At 48.3% G+C, this 25,105-nt stretch overlaps 1 protein-coding gene and 1 long non-coding RNA gene across 9 annotated transcripts in view; one reads left to right on the top strand and one right to left on the bottom strand.

Annotated features, from left to right (window-relative positions):
• ARHGAP12 (Rho GTPase activating protein 12) overlaps nt 1-25,105 on the top strand; it is a 254,644-nt gene that overhangs the window by 177,814 nt on the left and 51,725 nt on the right. For all 6 annotated transcript variants that reach the window (XM_063922071.1, XM_063922070.1, XM_063922074.1 and 3 more), the window contains one exon: nt 1,727-1,801. In XM_063922071.1, coding sequence (XP_063778141.1) covers nt 1,727-1,801 — 75 coding nt within the window. The remainder of the gene's footprint in view (nt 1-1,726; nt 1,802-25,105) is intronic.
• Nucleotides 9,536-25,105, bottom strand: part of LOC134927520 (uncharacterized) — a 121,546-nt gene continuing 105,976 nt past the window's right edge. For all 3 annotated transcript variants that reach the window (XR_010177665.1, XR_010177666.1, XR_010177664.1), the window contains 2 exons: nt 17,405-17,609; nt 9,536-9,619 (listed from right to left, as the gene is read on the bottom strand). This is a non-coding gene — a long non-coding RNA (uncharacterized LOC134927520). The remainder of the gene's footprint in view (nt 9,620-17,404; nt 17,610-25,105) is intronic.

The following is a 25,105-nucleotide window of genomic DNA, read 5'->3' as shown; positions in this document are numbered from 1 at the left end:
CTCAGATTACGGATTTTCCTAGACTAAGCCTTTTTCTTCTTGCGTGGTTTGTTTCGTCATGAGATCTGTAACATAGATCCTCTCAAACATTCCGTTTACCTTTTTAGGTATTTTTGTTTGGTTGCACTTTTCTTTCTGTTTTATTGACCTAATTATTTACTTGCAATTTTAAAAACAGTGTAGTCTACAATCTACAAATGCATTGTAACACCCCCACAAAAATAAAATTAAAAAATCAAGTAAATGTATCGGCTTTTGCGTTTTCTTTTTTTTGTTTTATGTGTGGTTTTTTTAATGTCTGGCCCTGATTTGGCTAATTTGTAACACATTTTGTCAATTTTGTTTAATTTCACTAATGGCAAATGTTTTTTGAAATTTTTTTTTTTTTTTTCAGTTTTGTGAATTGTCCATCTCCCCTCTTCCAAGTCCTACTACGTTTTCTACACAAACTTGCTTGTTATCCAGAAAGTCCTCTTGGGAAGTTATTAATTTGCTGTTTGGTGCTAACATCGCACACCTGGACATAATTACTGGCTATTTCCTCATGTAGGCACTGTGAAGAGTGCCGCTAAAATGGTTTAAGAACAATCAATTAGCTCTTTCTAGGCATGGTACCTACATTGCTACAAAAGCAAATTAAAACCTTAGTCTGCAAACCCACAGTATACTTTATTTAGGGATCTGTGGTTTCCCCATTTTGACACTGCATTTTTCTCACTAAAGCCTAAACTTGCTTAGTTGTGCTCCTCACAGTGACTATGGGTGGAGAAGTCTTTGTGGATCCATATCTGCATGTTTGATATTATTTATTACTATAGTATAGCAAATTATTTGCATGTATATTAAAAAATCTAAAGGATTTTATGGATGACAGGTGAATTTACAAAGGATACTGTATATGTAGCCATTTTAATTCTCTGAATAGACTTCTGTAAAGTTCTCTTGGGAGATATCCTATTAGCAGCGGTAATTTACTGTTGCTAATAGATTTGCTGGAGGCTATCCTACTAGCCCTGATGCTGGCACTTACTGGGTATTATGCTTTGCATGCCTGAGGCACACGAAGCATAATCCCCTGTAAGCAGGCCTTCAGAACCGCGATAACACATGGGTCCGGGAACTCCTGGATCCCGGAACTTCTCCTGGATCCCATGTGTTATTGCCCACAAACAGAAGATTTTCGACCAAAAAAATGAGCTTTCATAGGATAGCCTGATACTCACTCTGGCTAAAATCGCGAAAAAAGGTTTTGTTTTTTTAGCTGAAAAATTAACGGGGTAAATAGGATACCCTTATTTAATTACTAATGAGTGCTCCCGGAACAGCTTCTGGTGGTTTTGCAGGTTATGGCTTGCAGACTGATCTGCCCAAAGCCTACGGAGGTGCGAGCAGAAATCAGCCTACTCTAATTGCACTTATAAGTGGGAAATGTGGTGAACAGCGATCTGTCAAATTTGACATTTTTACAAGCATTAATGCTGTCATTTATTTTCAAATACGGTGGTGTAACTTTCAACAAAAGGGGTTTTAAATACAGAAGAACAGGAAAATATGCAACTAATTGCTGTTCATCACCACATCCCCTATGTATGTTTTATATTTGTGTCCACATTTTCTTGTGTACATGTCTCAGATAAAACATACTCCAGTATTCCTATTTGTTAAGCCTTTCTCCCAGATACATGTTGTGCTTCTAATAAATGTAAAATCTGCTTTAACTTTGCAGGAATCAACAGCTACATCCAAGCAAAATATCCCTGATGTTGAGACCTCCCCATCCTCTCCAAAGCACCAGTCAACGGTCAGTGTGCCTCTATTGTTGTGTAGTGTGCATCACACATCACTAATGACAAGTAACCTCTTATATAATGTTTATAACAAGAATTTGAAGAATAGACTGTCTTTCTGAAACTGTCCTGCTCCCAGTACCAGATTAAGGTCCACATGGACCTGGAGCTGAAATTCATGAAGTGCCTGTTGTTTGCCTCTGCAGGGGATGTGCTGCAGTGGTGTGACTAGTGTTGTGGGGTGTGACCAGTGTGGTGTTGTGTAGATGCCCTTTAAAGAGGGGGTGTGGTCTGTGTCATGGGTGTGGCCATCTCCATGGAGGTCATAGCTGGTGCCTTCAAACACTTAATAGTGGCGCTATAACAAAAAAAAAATTGTGGCTACCGTGTAATACAGAGCATCAGTGACCACCATATAATACAGAGAGCATCACAGTGACCGCAATATGATATAGAGAGCTGGAGCAACCATGGGGCGAAACAGAGCAGATGTGAAAAGATGGGAGCAAGTCACAGCAGACAGGGAAAGAGCTACGGAAGCATAAAAGAGCAGACAGGAAAGATGAGCAGAGATGGGTGCAAAACAGAGCAGACAGGCCACCGTGGGGGACATTTACTGACGGGGACTCCCCTTACTGATACAGACTTGCTTACCGACACAGATTGCACTTATGGACTTAAACATTGATACACTTACTGACGGACACTGACACACCTTACTAATACAGACACTTACTGACACACACACTTACCAATACAGATACCCCTTACTTATTGGCACATACATACTTACTGACTCAGACACCACTTAATGACCGATACCCCTAACTGACGCACCCGGACACACTCAGACACTACCTAATAATACACACAACACAGATAAGCTTACTGACACATACACCACTTACTGAAATAGGGGGAGAGGAGACCACCGGGCCTGATGCATCTCTCCGGGAGTTCCCCGCTGTGCTCTGACACAGACAGAAGCCTCCTCCACCAGACCCTTACTGCCTTTTTACAGCATCTGATTGTTGTGGGAATGGTAAGCAATTGGATGGGCCATGGGGGCGGAATGGAAACAGTGTGTCAAACTGGTCTGGGGGCATCGCTTTGGACAGTTCTGGCGGAGGAGCTTTGACAGGTCCCAGCTGGGAGTGGAGCCTCAGGGCAGAGTTTCATAAAGGGTGTGGGGTGGTCAGGATTTCAGCCAGCCAGTTCGGGGTGGAGAGGTAAGAGAGCTGAGGAAATTTTTTTTTCTTTTTTTCCTGTCAACACTGGCTGCACTGTAGGGGATCCTGTGGGCCTGTTTTCAGTGGGGGGCTTGAAGCCGCAGCTCTATCCGCGCCATTGTTAATCCGGCCCTGCGCTGCTCCTCCCACGTTCCCCCAATGGTGATGCCCACACTACACCATGATTACTATTTCTCTAATGTCCTAGAGGATGCTGGGGACTCCAAAAGGACCATGGGGTATAGACGGGATCCGCAGGAGCTTGGGCACACTGAAAATACTTAAAACTGGGTGTGAACTGGCTCCTCCCTCTATGCCCCTCCTTCAGACCTCAGTTAGACTTTGTGCCCAGGACTGACTGGACACTCACTAGGGGAGCTCTACTGAGTTTCTCTGGAAAATACTTTTGTTAGGTTTTTTATTTTCAGGGAGACCTGCTGGCTACAGGCTCCCTGCAGCGTGGGAGTGAGGGGAGAGAAGCAGACCTACTTCTTCTTAGTTTAAGGGCTCTGCTTCTCTGCTACTGGACACCATTAGCTCCAGAGGGTTCGATCACTTGGTGCGCCCAGCTGCTTGTTCCCGGAGCCACGCCGTCACCCCCTCACAGAAGCCAGAAGAAAGAAGTCGGGTGAGTATGAGAAGATCAGAAGACTTCAGGACGGCAGAAGACTTCGGAAACGAGGTACAGCGCAGCATTAACGCTGCGCTCCATGCTCCCACGCACTATCACTGACGGCACTCACAGGGTGCAGGGCGCTGGGGGTGGGCGCCCTGGGCAGCAGGAAACTGGGGTCCGGGAAGCCGGCAAAAGCCTTTTCGGTGCCCCGCACCGTTTCTCAGCCCCAGCCGGCATTTTCAGTATTTTCAAATCTGGCGCGCTGAAGCCCGCCGGGAAGGGGCGGAGCTTAGCGTGCGGCTCACAGCGCCATCTTTTTCTCCTCCACGCGGCTGAAGGAGACGCTGGGCCCAGACCTCCATCACTCCTCACAAGTAACGGTGAGATATTTCAGGGGGGGGCGCAGTGTGGTGCATTTATTATTATTATGTATAGCAGCGCTGGTCCTATATATCCCTTATAGGGATATATGGGCGCTGGGGTGTGAGCTGGCATACTCCCACTGGGTCCTTTGTCTGGGCTTCACTGTGGGCCTGTCCCCTAGCTGAGACATTCTGAGTGTGTGTCGGTGTGTCGATTAAACGTGTTGGGATGTCTGAGGCTGAATGTGATTCACCGGAGGAGGTTGTTGGGGGAGCGATTGTGGGTCTGGATTTAGGCCTGTCGGCGCAGCCGACACCTGATTTACTCACATTACTAAGTACAATCAATACGAATGTAGCTTCTTTATCAAAGAGGTTGGATAAGTTTGAGTCACAGACGCAGGTGTGGAAAAAGTCCATAGAGGAGGCTTTGTCTCAGGTACAGACCCCATCGGGCTCGCAAAAGCGGCCGTTTACTCAAAGTGGTAGATACTGATACCGACACGGCCTCTGATTCTGAGGTCGATTTTTCTGAGGCTGCTTTGCATCCACGTTTAGTGAAGAGTATTCAGTACATGATTATGGCTATAAGGTATGTTTTACACATTTCTGATGAACCTGCGGTGCAGGAAACAAGGATTTGTTTGTTCAAAGGGAAAAAACCCCCCTCTCATGAAATGAATACTCTTTGTGAAAAAGCTTGGGAGTCGCCAGATAAGAGGTGGCAGATTCCCAAGAGGATTTACATGGCGTATCCTTTCCCCTCTGATGACAGGGAAAAATGGGAGTCGTCTCCAAATGTTGACAAAGCTCTATCTCGTTTATCTAAGAAGGTGGCGCTTCCGTCTCCTGACACGGCAGCTCTCAAGGATCCGGCGGATCGCAAGCTGGAGACGTCTCTGAAGTCCATTTTCGCTAATACGGGTGCATTGCTCAGGCCTGCAGTGGCGTCTGTGTGGGTGAGTAGTGCTATTGCTAAATGGGCTGAGAATTTAGCTGCTGATATGGATACCCTTGATAAAGATAATAAGGGTAATTCCAAGTTGATCGCAGCAGGAATTTAGTTAGCAGTTGGGCAAAACCATGTGCACTGCAGGGGAGGCAGATATAACATGTGCAGAGAGAGTTAGATTTGGGTGGGTTATTTTGTTTCTGTGCAGGGTAATTACTGGCTGCTTTATTTTTACACTGCAAATTAGATTGCAGATTGAACACACCCCACCCAAATCTAACTCTCTCTGCACATGTTATATCTGCCTCCCCTGCAGTGCACATGGTTTTGCCCAATTGCTAACTAAATTCCTGCTGCGATCAACTCAGAATTACCCCCAATGTTCTTTTGACTCTTGGTTATATCAAGGACGCTGCAGATTACCTGAAGGATGCGTCGAGGGATGTTTGTCTCTTGGGATCAAGAGCCAATGCCATGTCAATATCGGCAAGGAGGGCGTTGTGGATCCATCAATGGAATGCGGATGCCGACTCCAAGAGCGCTATGGAAGCTTTACCCTTCAAAGGTAATGTCTTGTTTGGCGACGGCTTGGCGGACCTGGTCTCTACGCGACGGCGGGTAAGTCCTCTTTTCTTCCCTATGTTCCCACACAACACAAAAAGGCACCACATCAGCAGATGCAGTCCTTTCGTCCCAACAAATACAGGCGTGGAAAAGGTTTGTCCATCCTCGCTTCTAAAGGTAAAGGAAGGGGTAGGAAGTCGCCTGCCGTGTCGGGCGCCCAGGACCAAAAGTCCTCCCCTGCCTCTACCAAGTCCACCGCATGACTCTGGGTCTTCCCTGGGGGAGTCCGGACCGGTGGGGGGCCGTCTCCGAGTCTTCAGTCAGGTCTGGATTCATTCAGGCCTCGATCCTTGGGTCCTAGAGATTGTATCTCAGGGATACAAACTGGAGTTTCGGGAGGTGCCCCCTCACCATTTTTTCGTTTCGCCCTTACCAGCGTCTCTTCCGGACAGGGAGCTGGTGCTGGCAGCAATACAAAAATTGTGTCAACAGAGGGCCATTGTTCCCGTTCCCCCGTCACAACGGGGGGAGGGGTTCTACTCAAGCCTATTTGTGGTGCCGAAACCGGATGGTTCGGTCAGACCGATTCTGAATCTAAAATCCCTCAATCCAGACTTGAAAGTTTTCAAGTTCAAGATGGAATCTCTTCGAGCTGTGATTTCCAGCCTAGAAGGGGGGGATTGTATGGCGTCAGTCGACATAATGGATGCCTACTTACACGTCCCGATATTTCCTTCGCATCAGGCCTTCCTCAGGTTTGCGATACAGGATTCTCATTACCAATTTCAGACGTTGCCGTTTGGCCTTTCCACGGCCCCGAGGGTTTTCACCAAGGTCATGGCAGAAATTATGGTTCTCCTTCGCAAGCAAGGGGTTACAATTATCCCGTACTTGGGCAATCTCCTGATAAAGGCGAGGTCCAAGGAAAGGTTACTAAGGAGTGTGGATTTGGTGCTGTCGGTGCTACGACAGCATGGTTGGGTGCTAAATTTGCCAAAATCTCAGTTGATTCCGACCACCCGGCTGTCTTTTCTGGCCATGATTCTGGACACGGAGTTACAGAGAGTTTCTTCCACAGAACAAGGCTCTAGAACTGCAGTCGTTAGTCGGGGAACTTCTGAGGCCGAAGACTGTGTCCATCCATCAATGTACGCGGGTTCTGGGGAAGATGGTTGCGGCGTACGAAGCCATTCCATTCGGCAGGTTTCATGCCCGGGTGTTTCAGTGGGACTTGCTGAGCAAATTGTCCGGGTCTCACCTGCACATGCACCGGAAGATAAGTCTATCTCCCAGAGCCAGAATTTCCCTCCTGTGGTGGCTACAAGGGTCTCACCTCCTAGAGGGACGCCGGTTCGGTATCCTGGACTGGGTACTTCTGACAACGGATGCAAGTCTCCGGGGCTGGGGTGCAGTCACCCAAGGCAGGAACTTCCAGGGGAGATGGTCGCTCCAGGAAGTGGGTCTCCACATAAATGTTCTCGAGTTAAAAGCCATTTACAACGGCCTGCTACAGGCGAGAAGCCTTCTTCAGGGTCGATCTGTCCTGGTACAGTCAGACAACATCACAGCGGTGGCGCATATCAACCGTCAAGGCGGCACAAGGAGCAGAGCGGCAATGGCGGAGGCCACAAGAATCCTTTGCTGGGCGGAACAACACGTGAGCGCTCTGGCAGCGGTTTTCCTTCCGGGAGTAGACAACTGGGAAGCAGACTTCCTCAGCAGACACGATCTCCATCCGGGAGAGTGGGCTCTTCATCAAGAGGTGTTTGCAGAAGTGACAAAGCGTTGGGGACTCCCTCTGATAGACATGATGGCATCTTGTCTCAACAAGAAGCTCCCGAGGTATTGTTCCAGGTCAAGGGTCCCCCAAGCCAGTGCGGTGTACGCCCTGGTGTCTCCGTGGGTGTTCAAGTCGGTGTATGTGTTCCCTCCACTTCCTCTCATTCCAAAGGTACTGGGGATCATTCGGCGAGCAAGGGTTCAGGCGATTCTCGTAGTTCCAGATTGGCCAAGAAGGGCCTGGTATCCGGATCTTCAGGAATTACTTGTGGAAGATCCTTGGCCGCTTCCTCTAAGAGAGGACCTGTTGTTGCAGGGTCCATGCGTGTTTCCAGACTTACCACGGCTGCGTTTGACGGCATGGAAGTTGAGCGCCAGATCTTAGCTCGTAAAGGTATTCCCGGGGAGGTCATTCCTACTCTACTCAAATCTAGGAAGGAGGTTACGGCGAAGCATTATCACCGTATTTGGAAGAAGTATGTTTCCTGGTGTGAGACTAAAAGGGCTCCTGCGGAAGAATTTAATTTGGGGCGTTTTCTCCACTTTTTGCAGGCTGGTGTAGATGCAGGCCTGAAGTTAGGCTCCATCAAGGTGCAGATTTCGGCATTGTCTATTTTCTTTCAAAGGGAATTGGCTGCCCTCCCAGAGGTTCAGACGTTTGTGAAAGGAGTTTTACATATCAATCCTCCGTTTGTGCTTCCTGTGGCCCCATGGGATTTTGATGTGGTCTTACAGGTTCTCATGTCTTCCTGGTTTGCGTAAGGTTGAGTTGAAGTTTCTCACCTGGAAGGTAGTCATGCTGTTGGCGCTGGCATCTGCCAGGCGAGTGTCTGAGTTGGCGGCTTTATCTCATAAGAGCCTGTACTTGATCTTTCATTCAGATAGGGCAGAATTGAGGACTCGTCAACAATTTTTACCAAAGGTGGTGTCTTCGTTTCACATTAACCAACCTATTGTGGTACCGGTGGCTATGGATGCTGTGGTAGTTCCAAGGTCTCTGGATGTAGTGAGGGCTTTGAAGATCTACGTTGCCCGTACGGCTGTTGCTAGGAAAACTGAGGCGCTGTTTGTCCTGTATGCTTCCAGCAAGATTAGTCATCCTGCTTCAAAACAGACTATTGCACGCTGGATTTGTAGTACGATTAAGCAGGTCCATTCTTCGGCCGGGTTACCGGTGCCGAAGTCAGTGAAAGCCCATTCTACCAGGAAAGTGGGCTCATCTTGGGCGGCTGCCCGGGGCGTCTCGGCTTTACAGCTTTGCTGAGCGGCTACCTGTTCAGGTTCAAACACTTTTGCTAAGTTCTATAAGTTTGATACCCTGGCTGATGAGGACCTTGCGTTTGCTCAGTCGGTGCTGCAGAGTCGTCCGCACTCTCCCGCCCGGTCTGGAGCTTTGGTATAAACCCCATGGTCCTTTTGGAGTCCCCAGCATTCTCTAGGACGTAAGAGAAAATAGGATTTTGGTACTTACCGGTAAATCCTTTTCTCCTAGTCCGTAGAGGATGCTGGGCGCCCATCCCAGTGCGGACTGTTTCTTGCAGTGTTCTCTTGTCTGTTCACTTAGTTTATACACGGGTGGTGTATTTCTGGTTTCAGCTTGTTGCTGTTGTTTTTTCATACTGTTATCTGGTTTACTGTTACTCAGGTTGTACGGTATGGTTGTGGTGTGGACTGGTATGTTTGTAGCCCTTAGTTTACACAAAATTCCTTTCCTCGAAAAGTCAGTCTCTCCTGGGCACAATTCCTATAACTGAGGTCTGGAGGAGGGGCATAGAGGGAGGAGCCAGTTCACACCCAGTTTTAAGTCTTTTCAGTGTGCCCAAGCTCCTGCGGATCCCGTCTGTACCCCATGGTCCTTTTGGAGTCCCCAGCATCCTCTACGGACTAGGAGAAAAGGATTTACTGGTAAGTACCAAAATCCTATTTTTTCAATTATTGGCTTACGTTTGTCCTACAGAAAGGACATAAAAACAGGCCAAAAAGAAACCTGTGCTCTCAATATATAGAAGCAAACCAGTTAGTTAACAATTTCTTTGTTATGTGTAACACACAGATTGTATTTTGTAGCCAAACGTAAGCAGGACGAATGTAGAGAAATCTAGGACAGAAATATTACTGTAGTTACCTGTCAGGGCATTAAGAGGTTCAGATCTGAAAGCCTAATAAATTCCAATGTAACATTTTGGTATGTTGCGTTAGGAGGGGTGTATTGGTATCTTGCTGTTCTTTGAATGATGGACCAGCTGTTGGTAATAAGGAAATCTTTTATTTGAGATGCTGAATATCGCTTGCCATTTCTTGAAGATCCTTACATCATCCTAGTCAAAATCCTTAAACACAAATTGCCCCGTTAGTTTCAGTACAAATTATAGAGCAATATTTTTTTAATTATTTCTCTGACGTCCTAAGTGGATGCTGGGACTCCGTAAGGACCATGGGGAATAGCGGCTCCGCAGGAGACTGGGCACAACTAAAAGAAAGCTTTAGACTACTGGTGTGCACTGGCTCCTCCCACTATGACCCTCCTCCAGACTTCAGTTAGAATCTTGTGCCCGGCTGAGCTGGATGCACACTAGGGGCTCTCCTGAGCTCCTAGAAAGAAAGTATATTTTAGGTTTTTTTATTTTACAGTGAGATCTGCTGGCAACAGACTCACTGCAACGAGGGACTAAGGGGAGAAGAAGCGAACCTACCTAACTGGTGGTAGCTTGGGCTTCTTAGGCTACTGGACACCATTAGCTCCAGAGGGATCGACCACAGGACCCGACCTCGCTGTTCGGTCCCGGAGCCGCGCCGCCGGCCCCCTTACAGAGCCAGAAGCAAGAAGTGTTCCTGAAAATCGGCGGCAGAAAGCTTCTGTCTTCAACAAGGTAGCGCACAGCACTGCAGCTGTGCGCCATTGCTCCTCATGCACACCTCACACTCCGGTCACTGATGGGTGCAGGGCGCTGGGTGGGGGGCGCCCTGAGGGCAATATTAGACACCTTGGCTGGCAAATCTACACCATATATAGTCAGGAAGGCTATATAGGTGTAAAAATACCCCTGCCAGAATTCCAGAAAAAGCGGGAGAAGTCCGCCGGAAAAGGGGCGGGGCCATCTCCCTCAGCACACTGGCGCCATTTTTCCCTCACAGCTCCGCTGGAAGGACGCTCCCTGGCTCTCCCCTGCAGTGTCAAGCTACATAAGGGTAAAAAAGAGAGGGGGGGCACTAAATTTAGGCGCAGTATATATAATATAAGCAGCTATAAGGGAAAAACACTCATTTATAGTGGGATCCCTGTGTTATATAGCGCTCTGGTGTGTGCTGGCATACTCACTCTCTGTCTCCCCAAAGGGCTTTGTGGGGTCCTGTCCTCTGTCAGAGCATTCCCTGTGTGTATGTGGTGTGTCGGTACGACTGTGTCGACATGTTTGATGAGGAGGCTTATGTGGAGGCGGAGCAGATGCCGATAAATGTGATGTCACCCCCTGCGGGGTCGACACCTGAGTGGATGGTGCTGTGGAAGGAATTACGCGACAGTGTCGACTCCTTGCATAAAAGGTTTGACGACATACCAAATGTGGGACAGCCGGCTTCTCAGCCTGTGCCTGCCCAGGCGTCTCATAAAGCCATCAGGGGCTCTAAAACGCCCGCTACCTCAGATGGCAGACACAGATGTCGACACGGATACTGACTCCAGTGTCGACGACGATGAGACTAATGTAACTTCCAGTAGGGCCACACGTTACATGATTGAGGCAATGAAAAATGTTTTGCACATTTCTGATGTTACCCCCGGTACCACAAAAAAGGGTATTATGTTTGGAGAGAAAAAACTACCAGTAGCTTTTCCTCCATCTGAAGAGTTAAATGAAGTGTGTGAAGAAGCGTGGGCTTCCCCTGATTAGAAACTGGTAATTTCTAAGAGGTTACTAATGGCGTACCCTTTCCCGCCAGAGGATAGGTCACGTTGGGAAACATCCCCTAGGGTGGATAAAGCGCTCACACGCTTGTCAAAGAAGGTGGCACTACCGTCTCCGGATACGGCCGCCCTGAAGGAATCTGCTGATAGAAAGCAGGAGGCTATCCTGAAGTCTATATATACACACACAGGTGTTATACTGAGACCAGCTATTGCTTCAGCATGGATGTGCAGTGCTGCAGCTGCGTGGTCAGATTCCCTGTCGGAAAATATTGATACCCTAGACAGGGACACTATATTGCTAACCGTAGAGCATATTAAAGACGCACTTTTATACATGAGGGATGCACAGAGGGATATTTGCCGGCTGGCATCTAAAATAAGTGCAATGTCCATTTCTGCCAGGAGAGGGTTATGGACTCGGCAGTGGACAGGAGATGCAGATTCTAAAAGGCACATGGAAGTTCTGCCTTATAAGGGTGAGGAGTTGTTCGGGGATGGTCTCTCGGACCTAGTTTCCACAGCAACAGCTGGGAAGTCTACATTTTTACCCCATGTTCCCTCACAGCCAAAGAAAGCACCGTATTATCATTAACAGTCCTTTCGGCCCAATAGGGGCAATCGGGTTAAGGACGCGTCCTTTCTGCCCAGAGGCAGAGGTAGAGGGAAAAAGCTGCAGCATACAGCCAGTTCCCGGGAGCAAAAGTCCTCCCCCGCTTCCTCTAAGTCCACAGCATGACGCTGGGGCTCCACAGGCGGAGTCAGGTACGGTGGGGGCCCGTCTCAAATATTTCAGCAATCAGTGGGCTCGCTCACGGGTGGATCCCTGGATCTTTCAAGTAGTATCTCAGGGGTACAAGCTGGAATTCGAGAAGTCTCCCCCCCCCCCCCCCCCCCTGCCGTTTCCTCAAATCTGCCTTACCAACCACTCCCTCAGGCAGGGAGGCAGTGTTACAGGCAATTCACAAGCTGTATTCACAACAGGTGATAGTAAAGGTGCCCCTACTTCAACAAGGACGGGGTTACTATTCCACAATGTTTGTGGTACCGAAACCGGACGGTTCGGTGAGACCCATTTTAAATTTGAAATCCTTGAACACATATATAAAAAAATTCAAGTTCAAGATGGAATCGCTCAGGGCGGTTATTGCAAGCCTGGACGAGGGGGATTACATGGTATCACTGGACATCAAGGATGCTTACCTGCATGTCCCCATTTACCATCCTCACCAGGAGTACCTCAGATTTGTGGTACAGGATTGTCATTACCAATTCCAGAAGTTGCCGTTCAGTCTATCCACGGCTCTGAGGGTCTTTACCAAGGTAATGGCCGAAATGATGATACTCCTTCGAAAGAAGGGAGTTTTAATTATCCCGTACTTGGACGATCTCCTGATAAAGGCGAGGTCCAGGGAGCAGTTGTTGGTCGGGGTAGCACTATCTCGGGAGGTGCTACAACAGCACGGCTGGATTCTAAATATTCCAAAGTCACAGCTGGTCCCTACGACACGTCTACTGTTCCTGGGGATGGTTCTGGACACAGAACAGAAAAAAGTGTTTCTCCCGGAGGAGAAGGCCAAGGAGCTGTCATCTCTAGTCAGAGGCCTCCTAAAACCAAAACAGGTGTCGGTGCATCACTGCACGCGGATCCTGGGAAAGATGGTAGCTTCCTACGAAGCAATTCCATTCGGCAGGTTCCATGCAAGAACCTTTCAGTGGGACCTGTTGGACAAGTGGTCTGGATCGCATCTTCAGATGCATCGGCTGATAACCCTGTCTCCAAGGACCAGGGTGTCTCTGCTGTGGTGGCTGTGGAAATAAGGGTAATTCCAAGTTGATCGCAGCAGGAATTTAGTTAGCAGTTGGGCAAAACCATGTGCACTGCAGGGGAGGCAGATATAACATGTGCAGAGAGAGTTAGATTTGGGTGGGTTATTTTGTTTCTGTGCAGGGTAATTACTGGCTGCTTTATTTTTACACTGCAAATTAGATTGCAGATTGAACACACCCCACCCAAATCTAACTCTCTCTGCACATGTTATATCTGCCTCCCCTGCAGTGCACATGGTTTTGCCCAATTGCTAACTAAATTCCTGCTGCGATCAACTCAGAATTACCCCCAATGTTCTTTTGACTCTTGGTTATATCAAGGACGCTGCAGATTACCTGAAGGATGCGTCGAGGGATGTTTGTCTCTTGGGATCAAGAGCCAATGCCATGTCAATATCGGCAAGGAGGGCGTTGTGGATCCATCAATGGAATGCGGATGCCGACTCCAAGAGCGCTATGGAAGCTTTACCCTTCAAAGGTAATGTCTTGTTTGGCGACGGCTTGGCGGACCTGGTCTCTACGCGACGGCGGGTAAGTCCTCTTTTCTTCCCTATGTTCCCACACAACACAAAAAGGCACCACATCAGCAGATGCAGTCCTTTCGTCCCAACAAATACAGGCGTGGAAAAGGTTTGTCCATCCTCGCTTCTAAAGGTAAAGGAAGGGGTAGGAAGTCGCCTGCCGTGTCGGGCGCCCAGGACCAAAAGTCCTCCCCTGCCTCTACCAAGTCCACCGCATGACTCTGGGTCTTCCCTGGGGGAGTCCGGACCGGTGGGGGGCCGTCTCCGAGTCTTCAGTCAGGTCTGGATTCATTCAGGCCTCGATCCTTGGGTCCTAGAGATTGTATCTCAGGGATACAAACTGGAGTTTCGGGAGGTGCCCCCTCACCATTTTTTCGTTTCGCCCTTACCAGCGTCTCTTCCGGACAGGGAGCTGGTGCTGGCAGCAATACAAAAATTGTGTCAACAGAGGGTCATTGTTCCCGTTCCCCCGTCACAACGGGGGGAGGGGTTCTACTCAAGCCTATTTGTGGTGCCGAAACCGGATGGTTCGGTCAGACCGATTCTGAATCTAAAATCCCTCAATCCAGACTTGAAAGTTTTCAAGTTCAAGATGGAATCTCTTCGAGCTGTGATTTCCAGCCTAGAAGGGGGGGATTGTATGGCGTCAGTCGACATAATGGATGCCTACTTACACGTCCCGATATTTCCTTCGCATCAGGCCTTCCTCAGGTTTGCGATACAGGATTCTCATTACCAATTTCAGACGTTGCCGTTTGGCCTTTCCACGGCCCCGAGGGTTTTCACCAAGGTCATGGCAGAAATTATGGTTCTCCTTCGCAAGCAAGGGGTTACAATTATCCCGTACTTGGGCAATCTCCTGATAAAGGCGAGGTCCAAGGAAAGGTTACTAAGGAGTGTGGATTTGGTGCTGTCGGTGCTACGACAGCATGGTTGGGTGCTAAATTTGCCAAAATCTCAGTTGATTCCGACCACCCGGCTGTCTTTTCTGGCCATGATTCTGGACACGGAGTTACAGAGAGTTTCTTCCACAGAACAAGGCTCTAGAACTGCAGTCGTTAGTCGGGGAACTTCTGAGGCCGAAGACTGTGTCCATCCATCAATGTACGCGGGTTCTGGGGAAGATGGTTGCGGCGTACGAAGCCATTCCATTCGGCAGGTTTCATGCCCGGGTGTTTCAGTGGGACTTGCTGAGCAAATTGTCCGGGTCTCACCTGCACATGCACCGGAAGATAAGTCTATCTCCCAGAGCCAGAATTTCCCTCCTGTGGTGGCTACAAGGGTCTCACCTCCTAGAGGGACGCCGGTTCGGTATCCTGGACTGGGTACTTCTGACAACGGATGCAAGTCTCCGGGGCTGGGGTGCAGTCACCCAAGGCAGGAACTTCCAGGGGAGATGGTCGCTCCAGGAAGTGGGTCTCCACATAAATGTTCTCGAGTTAAAAGCCATTTACAACGGCCTGCTACAGGCGAGAAGCCTTCTTCAGGGTCGATCTGTCCTGGTACAGTCAGACAACATCACAGCGGTGGCGCATATCAACCGTCAAGGCGGCACAAGGAGCAGAGCGGCAATGGCGGAGGCCACAAGAATCCTTTGCTGGGCGGAACAACACGTGAGCGCTCTGGCAGCGGTTTTCCTTCCGGGAGTAGACAACTGGGAAGCAGACTTCCTCAGCAGACACGATCTCCATCCGGGAGAGTGGGCTCTTCATCAAGAGGTGTTTGCAGAAGTGACAAAGCGTTGGGGACTCCCTCTGATAGACATGATGGCATCTTGTCTCAACAAGAAGCTCCCGAGGTATTGTTCCAGGTCAAGGGTCCCCCAAGCCAGTGCGGTGTACGCCCTGGTGTCTCCGTGGGTGTTCAAGTCGGTGTATGTGTTCCCTCCACTTCCTCTCATTCCAAAGGTACTGGGGATCATTCGGCGAGCAAGGGTTCAGGCGATTCTCGTAGTTCCAGATTGGCCAAGAAGGGCCTGGTATCCGGATCTTCAGGAATTACTTGTGGAAGATCCTTGGCCGCTTCCTCTAAGAGAGGACCTGTTGTTGCAGGGTCCATGCGTGTTTCCAGACTTACCACGGCTGCGTTTGACGGCATGGAAGTTGAGCGCCAGATCTTAGCTCGTAAAGGTATTCCCGGGGAGGTCATTCCTACTCTACTCAAATCTAGGAAGGAGGTTACGGCGAAGCATTATCACCGTATTTGGAAGAAGTATGTTTCCTGGTGTGAGACTAAAAGGGCTCCTGCGGAAGAATTTAATTTGGGGCGTTTTCTCCACTTTTTGCAGGCTGGTGTAGATGCAGGCCTGAAGTTAGGCTCCATCAAGGTGCAGATTTCGGCATTGTCTATTTTCTTTCAAAGGGAATTGGCTGCCCTCCCAGAGGTTCAGACGTTTGTGAAAGGAGTTTTACATATCAATCCTCCGTTTGTGCTTCCTGTGGCCCCATGGGATTTTGATGTGGTCTTACAGGTTCTCATGTCTTCCTGGTTTGCGTAAGGTTGAGTTGAAGTTTCTCACCTGGAAGGTAGTCATGCTGTTGGCGCTGGCATCTGCCAGGCGAGTGTCTGAGTTGGCGGCTTTATCTCATAAGAGCCTGTACTTGATCTTTCATTCAGATAGGGCAGAATTGAGGACTCGTCAACAATTTTTACCAAAGGTGGTGTCTTCGTTTCACATTAACCAACCTATTGTGGTACCGGTGGCTATGGATGCTGTGGTAGTTCCAAGGTCTCTGGATGTAGTGAGGGCTTTGAAGATCTACGTTGCCCGTACGGCTGTTGCTAGGAAAACTGAGGCGCTGTTTGTCCTGTATGCTTCCAGCAAGATTAGTCATCCTGCTTCAAAACAGACTATTGCACGCTGGATTTGTAGTACGATTAAGCAGGTCCATTCTTCGGCCGGGTTACCGGTGCCGAAGTCAGTGAAAGCCCATTCTACCAGGAAAGTGGGCTCATCTTGGGCGGCTGCCCGGGGCGTCTCGGCTTTACAGCTTTGCTGAGCGGCTACCTGTTCAGGTTCAAACACTTTTGCTAAGTTCTATAAGTTTGATACCCTGGCTGATGAGGACCTTGCGTTTGCTCAGTCGGTGCTGCAGAGTCGTCCGCACTCTCCCGCCCGGTCTGGAGCTTTGGTATAAACCCCATGGTCCTTTTGGAGTCCCCAGCATTCTCTAGGACGTAAGAGAAAATAGGATTTTGGTACTTACCGGTAAATCCTTTTCTCCTAGTCCGTAGAGGATGCTGGGCGCCCATCCCAGTGCGGACTGTTTCTTGCAGTGTTCTCTTGTCTGTTCACTTAGTTTATACACGGGTGGTGTATTTCTGGTTTCAGCTTGTTGCTGTTGTTTTTTCATACTGTTATCTGGTTTACTGTTACTCAGGTTGTACGGTATGGTTGTGGTGTGGACTGGTATGTTTGTAGCCCTTAGTTTACACAAAATTCCTTTCCTCGAAAAGTCAGTCTCTCCTGGGCACAATTCCTATAACTGAGGTCTGGAGGAGGGGCATAGAGGGAGGAGCCAGTTCACACCCAGTTTTAAGTCTTTTCAGTGTGCCCAAGCTCCTGCGGATCCCGTCTGTACCCCATGGTCCTTTTGGAGTCCCCAGCATCCTCTACGGACTAGGAGAAAAGGATTTACTGGTAAGTACCAAAATCCTATTTTTTCAATTATTGGCTTACGTTTGTCCTACAGAAAGGACATAAAAACAGGCCAAAAAGAAACCTGTGCTCTCAATATATAGAAGCAAACCAGTTAGTTAACAATTTCTTTGTTATGTGTAACACACAGATTGTATTTTGTAGCCAAACGTAAGCAGGACGAATGTAGAGAAATCTAGGACAGAAATATTACTGTAGTTACCTGTCAGGGCATTAAGAGGTTCAGATCTGAAAGCCTAATAAATTCCAATGTAACATTTTGGTATGTTGCGTTAGGAGGGGTGTATTGGTATCTTGCTGTTCTTTGAATGATGGACCAGCTGTTGGTAATAAGGAAATCTTTTATTTGAGATGCTGAATATCGCTTGCCATTTCTTGAAGATCCTTACATCATCCTAGTCAAAATCCTTAAACACAAATTGCCCCGTTAGTTTCAGTACAAATTATAGAGCAATATTTTTTTAATTATTTCTCTGACGTCCTAAGTGGATGCTGGGACTCCGTAAGGACCATGGGGAATAGCGGCTCCGCAGGAGACTGGGCACAACTAAAAGAAAGCTTTAGACTACTGGTGTGCACTGGCTCCTCCCACTATGACCCTCCTCCAGACTTCAGTTAGAATCTTGTGCCCGGCTGAGCTGGATGCACACTAGGGGCTCTCCTGAGCTCCTAGAAAGAAAGTATATTTTAGGTTTTTTTATTTTACAGTGAGATCTGCTGGCAACAGACTCACTGCAACGAGGGACTAAGGGGAGAAGAAGCGAACCTACCTAACTGGTGGTAGCTTGGGCTTCTTAGGCTACTGGACACCATTAGCTCCAGAGGGATCGACCACAGGACCCGACCTCGCTGTTCGGTCCCGGAGCCGCGCCGCCGGCCCCCTTACAGAGCCAGAAGCAAGAAGTGTTCCTGAAAATCGGCGGCAGAAAGCTTCTGTCTTCAACAAGGTAGCGCACAGCACTGCAGCTGTGCGCCATTGCTCCTCATGCACACCTCACACTCCGGTCACTGATGGGTGCAGGGCGCTGGGTGGGGGGCGCCCTGAGGGCAATATTAGACACCTTGGCTGGCAAATCTACACCATATATAGTCAGGAAGGCTATATAGGTGTAAAAATACCCCTGCCAGAATTCCAGAAAAAGCGGGAGAAGTCCGCCGGAAAAGGGGCGGGGCCATCTCCCTCAGCACACTGGCGCCATTTTTCCCTCACAGCTCCGCTGGAAGGACGCTCCCTGGCTCTCCCCTGCAGTGTCAAGCTACATAAGGGTAAAAAAGAGAGGGGGGGCACTAAATTTAGGCGCAGTATATATAATATAAGCAGCTATAAGGGAAAAACACTCATTTATAGTGGGATCCCTGTGTTATATAGCGCTCTGGTGTGTGCTGGCATACTCACTCTCTGTCTCCCCAAAGGGCTTTGTGGGGTCCTGTCCTCTGTCAGAGCATTCCCTGTGTGTATGTGGTGTGTCGGTACGACTGTGTCGACATGTTTGATGAGGAGGCTTATGTGGAGGCGGAGCAGATGCCGATAAATGTGATGTCACCCCCTGCGGGGTCGACACCTGAGTGGATGGTGCTGTGGAAGGAATTACGCGACAGTGTCGACTCCTTGCATAAAAGGTTTGACGACATACCAAATGTGGGACAGCCGGCTTCTCAGCCTGTGCCTGCCCAGGCGTCTCATAAAGCCATCAGGGGCTCTAAAACGCCCGCTACCTCAGATGGCAGACACAGATGTCGACACGGATACTGACTCCAGTGTCGACGACGATGAGACTAATGTAACTTCCAGTAGGGCCACACGTTACATGATTGAGGCAATGAAAAATGTTTTGCACATTTCTGATGTTACCCCCGGTACCACAAAAAAGGGTATTATGTTTGGAGAGAAAAAACTACCAGTAGCTTTTCCTCCATCTGAAGAGTTAAATGAAGTGTGTGAAGAAGCGTGGGCTTCCCCTGATTAGAAACTGGTAATTTCTAAGAGGTTACTAATGGCGTACCCTTTCCCGCCAGAGGATAGGTCACGTTGGGAAACATCCCCTAGGGTGGATAAAGCGCTCACACGCTTGTCAAAGAAGGTGGCACTACCGTCTCCGGATACGGCCGCCCTGAAGGAATCTGCTGATAGAAAGCAGGAGGCTATCCTGAAGTCTATATATACACACACAGGTGTTATACTGAGACCAGCTATTGCTTCAGCATGGATGTGCAGTGCTGCAGCTGCGTGGTCAGATTCCCTGTCGGAAAATATTGATACCCTAGACAGGGACACTATATTGCTAACCGTAGAGCATATTAAAGACGCACTTTTATACATGAGGGATGCACAGAGGGATATTTGCCGGCTGGCATCTAAAATAAGTGCAATGTCCATTTCTGCCAGGAGAGGGTTATGGACTCGGCAGTGGACAGGAGATGCAGATTCTAAAAGGCACATGGAAGTTCTGCCTTATAAGGGTGAGGAGTTGTTCGGGGATGGTCTCTCGGACCTAGTTTCCACAGCAACAGCTGGGAAGTCTACATTTTTACCCCATGTTCCCTCACAGCCAAAGAAAGCACCGTATTATCATTAACAGTCCTTTCGGCCCAATAGGGGCAATCGGGTTAAGGACGCGTCCTTTCTGCCCAGAGGCAGAGGTAGAGGGAAAAAGCTGCAGCATACAGCCAGTTCCCGGGAGCAAAAGTCCTCCCCCGCTTCCTCTAAGTCCACAGCATGACGCTGGGGCTCCACAGGCGGAGTCAGGTACGGTGGGGGCCCGTCTCAAATATTTCAGCAATCAGTGGGCTCGCTCACGGGTGGATCCCTGGATCTTTCAAGTAGTATCTCAGGGGTACAAGCTGGAATTCGAGAAGTCTCCCCCCCCCCCCCCCCCCCTGCCGTTTCCTCAAATCTGCCTTACCAACCACTCCCTCAGGCAGGGAGGCAGTGTTACAGGCAATTCACAAGCTGTATTCACAACAGGTGATAGTAAAGGTGCCCCTACTTCAACAAGGACGGGGTTACTATTCCACAATGTTTGTGGTACCGAAACCGGACGGTTCGGTGAGACCCATTTTAAATTTGAAATCCTTGAACACATATATAAAAAAATTCAAGTTCAAGATGGAATCGCTCAGGGCGGTTATTGCAAGCCTGGACGAGGGGGATTACATGGTATCACTGGACATCAAGGATGCTTACCTGCATGTCCCCATTTACCATCCTCACCAGGAGTACCTCAGATTTGTGGTACAGGATTGTCATTACCAATTCCAGAAGTTGCCGTTCAGTCTATCCACGGCTCTGAGGGTCTTTACCAAGGTAATGGCCGAAATGATGATACTCCTTCGAAAGAAGGGAGTTTTAATTATCCCGTACTTGGACGATCTCCTGATAAAGGCGAGGTCCAGGGAGCAGTTGTTGGTCGGGGTAGCACTATCTCGGGAGGTGCTACAACAGCACGGCTGGATTCTAAATATTCCAAAGTCACAGCTGGTCCCTACGACACGTCTACTGTTCCTGGGGATGGTTCTGGACACAGAACAGAAAAAAGTGTTTCTCCCGGAGGAGAAGGCCAAGGAGCTGTCATCTCTAGTCAGAGGCCTCCTAAAACCAAAACAGGTGTCGGTGCATCACTGCACGCGGATCCTGGGAAAGATGGTAGCTTCCTACGAAGCAATTCCATTCGGCAGGTTCCATGCAAGAACCTTTCAGTGGGACCTGTTGGACAAGTGGTCTGGATCGCATCTTCAGATGCATCGGCTGATAACCCTGTCTCCAAGGACCAGGGTGTCTCTGCTGTGGTGGCTGCAGAGTGCTCATCTTCAAGAGGGCCGCAGATTCGGCATACAGGACTGGGTCCTGGTGACCACGGATGCCAGCCTTCGAGGCTGGGGGGCAGTCACACAGGGAAGAAATTTCCAAGGACTATGGTCAAGTCAGGAGACTTCCCTGCACATAAATATTCTGGAACTGAGGGCCATTTACAATGCCCTAAGTCAGGCAAAACCCCTGCTTCAAAACCAGCCGGTACTGATCCAGTCAGACAACATCACAACGGTCGCCCATGTAAACCGACAGGGCGGCACGAGAAGCAGGACGGCGATGGCAGAAGCCACAAGGATTCTCCGATGGGCGGAAAATCACATGATAGCACTGTCAGCAGTGTTCATTCCGGGAGTGGACAACTGGGAAGCAGACTTCCTCAGCAGGGACGACCTCCACCCGGGAGAGTGGGGACTTCATCCAGAAGTCTTCCAACTGATTGTAAACCGTTGGGAAAGGCCACAGGTGGACATGATGGCGTCCCGCCTAAACAAAAAGCTAGAAAGATATTGCGCCAGGTCAAGAGACCCGCAGGCGATAGCTGTGGACGCTCTAGTGACACCGTGGGTGTACCGGTTGGTTTATGTGTTCCCTCCTCTTCCTCTCATACCAAAGGTACTGAGGATAATAAGGAGAAGAGGAGTAAGAACTATACTCCTTGTTCCGGATTGGCCAAGAAGAGCTTGGTACCCGGAACTTCAAGAAATGATCTCAGAGGACCCATGGCCTCTGCCGCTCAGACAGGACCTGCTGCTGCAGGGGCCCTGTCTGTTCCAAGACTTAACGCGGCTGCGTTTGACGGCATGGCGGTTGAACACCGGATCCTGAAGGAAAAGGGCATTCCGGAGGAAGTCATTCCTACGCAGATTAAAGCTAGGAAAAAAGTAGCGGCAAACCATTATCACCGCGTATGGCGAAAATATGTTGCGTGGTGTGAGGCCAGGAAGGCCCCAACGGAAGAATTTCAGCTGGGCCGTTTCCTGCACTTTCTACAGTCAGGGGTGACTATGGGCCTAAAATTGGGTTCCATTAAGGTCCAGATTTCGGCTCTATCGATTTTCTTCCAGAGAGAACTGGCTTCACTACCTGAAGTTCAAACTTTGAATATTCGGCCCCCTTTTGTGCCTCCTGTGGCACCTTGGGATCTCAACGTGGTGTTGGATTTCCTAAAGTCGCATTGGTTTGAGCCACTTAAGACCGTGGAATTGAAATATCTCACGTGGAAAGTGGTCATGTTGTTGGCCTTGGCGTCGGCCAGGCGTGTATCAGAATTGGCGGCTTTGTCATGTAAAAGCCCTTATCTGATTTTCCATATGGATAGGGCAGAATTGAGGACTCGTCCCCAATTTCTCCCTAAGGTGGTATCAGCTTTTCATCTGAACCAACCTATCGTGGTGCCTGCGGCTACTAAAGACTTGGAGGCTTCCAAGTCGTTGGATGTAGTCAGGGCCCTGAAAATTTATGTTTCCAGGACAGCTGGAGTCAGAAAAACTGACTCGCTATTTATCCTGTATGCGCCCAACAAGTTGGGTGCACTTGCTTCAAAGCAGACTATTGCTCGCTGGATCTGTAGTACGATTCAGCTTGCACATTCTGCGGCTGGACTGCCGCATCCTAAATCAGTGAAAGCCCATTCCACGAGGAAGGTGGGTTCTTCTTGGGTGGCTGCCCGAGGGGTCTCGGCTTTACAACTTTGCCGAGCTGCTACTTGGTCGGGTTCAAACACATTTGCTAAATTCTACAAGTTTGATACCCTGGCTGAGGAGGACCTAGAGTTTGCCCATTCGGTGCTGCAGAGTCATCCGCACTCTCCCGCCCGTTTGGGAGCTTTGGTATAATCCCCATGGTCCTTACGGAGTCCCAGCATCCACTTAGGACGTCAGAGAAAATAAGAATTTACTCACCGGTAATTCTATTTCTCGTAGTCCGTAGTGGATGCTGGGCGCCCATCCCAAGTGCGGATTGTCTGCAATACTTGTATATAGTTATTGTTTAACTAAAGGGTTATTGTTGAGCCATCTGTTGAGAGGCTCAGTTGTTATCATGCTGTTAACTGGGTATTGTACCACGAGTTATACGGTGTGATTGGTGTGGCTGGTATGAGGCTTACCCGGGATTCAAAATCCTTCCTTATTGTGTCAGCTCTTCCGGGCACAGTATCCTAACTGAGGTCTGGAGGAGGGTCATAGTGGGAGGAGCCAGTGCACACCAGTAGTCTAAAGCTTTCTTTTAGTTGTGCCCAGTCTCCTGCGGAGCCGCTATTCCCCATGGTCCTTACGGAGTCCCAGCATCCACTACGGACTACGAGAAATAGAATTACCGGTGAGTAAATTCTTATTTTTATATTATAATGTACCAGAAGGGAGATGAAACATGACAGATCTACTTTACAGCAATACAAATATACACAATAACATAATTTGCAGATTGCACAATTAAGCAGAGACCACAGAAGGGGAGAGGGTTCTGCTAGCAGGAGCCTACATTCTAGAAGGGGTGTGGGTGGACACATAAAGTAAAAGTGTAGCAGAGTTGAGGATTCAAAAGGAGGACACACGGGTGTTACGCAACACGGGAGCGCTCCTGAGATCACTAATGGGTGAAGTATAAACTACACCATTACAACAGCTAGCACCCACTTCCTAAGTGGCACGAATTCTTGTGATCATCACATTAATCAGTATTCAGCCGGTTTGGAGATACAGGTTGAGTCTCCCTTATCCAAAATGCTTGGGACCAGAGGTATTTTGGATATGGGATTTTTCCGTATTTTGGAATAATTGCATACCATAATGAGATATCATGGTGATGGGACCTAAGTCTAAGCACAGAATGCATTTATGTTACATATACACCTTATACACACAGCCTGAAGGTAATTTTAGCCAATATTTTTTATAACTTTGTGCATTAAACAAAGTGTGTCTACATTCACACAATTAATTTATGTTTCATATACACCTTATATACACAGCCTGAAGGTCATTTAATACAGTATTTTTAATTTCTTTGTGTATTAAACAAAGTTTGTGTTCATTGATGAGCCATCAAAAAACAAAGGTTTCACTATATGACTCTCACTCAAAAAAGTCCGTATTTCGGAATATTCCGTATTTCGGAATATTTGGATATGGGATACTCAACCTGTATACTGTTCTCTTATGTGCACATAAAATTAACTCATCAGCTGAAGGAGACTTATCTTGTAATTGCCATTTATCATCAGTGCATGCAATTAGGGTTCCTTTGTGATCTATTTCCTGCACGATTAACAGTTTATGCTTGGGACTAAAACTAATCATAATTGTTCACATATGTGCATGGACTTTGAGCATATCAGCTGAAGGAGTGTTATGCACATTTGGCCTAGTTTAGAAGGGTGCATGCATTAAGCCATTTTCAAAAGGATCCATTTACTAACCAAAGCATCAGTCTGTGTGGAGCGAATTTAAATATATGTGGTATTAACCCCAAGAATGTTGTTGGTCTTGCGGTAATTACCTTTGTTTTATTGTGTGTTTTTTTAAAGATTTTAAATTTCATTAGAAATAAATTACCAATTTGTATCAAAACAGCAGTCGGTTACTATACATTTGTGCGCCTTCACCTATTTTTTCCTTGTTTGCATTAGTATACTGGGTGGATTTCCAGGTCCACTTTGGGAAGGCAGCCGATTATAGATTGTCTTCTCTCTTTTATAGAGATTAGTACATATTAATCTAGCGTCAGACACATTGGTTTTTACTGTCTCTCAGAGTTGAGGATTGCAGCGTCTGGAGCGTTAGGACAAGGAATGGTAGGCTTGGGTGAAGAAAGGAGTATTGAGGTCACATTTTAAGACTCTGGAATTGTAAGAAGTTCTTATAGAATGTGGGCGGTCATTTCCAGAGGATTGGAACAGTGCAGGAGAAATCCTGGAGCCAGATGTGCGAGGAGGTGACCATAGAGGAGGAAAGGCAGCAGTCATTGGTAGAGTGAAGTGGAGAGAATGGTGTGTGGGAATGAGGACAGATGTGGACAGGAAAATACTTGTTGAGGGCTTTGTAGGTGAGAGAGGAGTTTGTATTTCCTTCTGCATGGGACAAGTATCCAGTA

Source organism: Pseudophryne corroboree, chromosome 5 (genome assembly GCF_028390025.1).
Source record: "Pseudophryne corroboree isolate aPseCor3 chromosome 5, aPseCor3.hap2, whole genome shotgun sequence".
NCBI lineage: Eukaryota > Metazoa > Chordata > Amphibia > Anura > Myobatrachidae > Pseudophryne > Pseudophryne corroboree.
The sequence above is the reverse complement of the archived record's forward strand: the minus strand, read 5'-3'. Positions and strand labels throughout refer to the sequence as shown.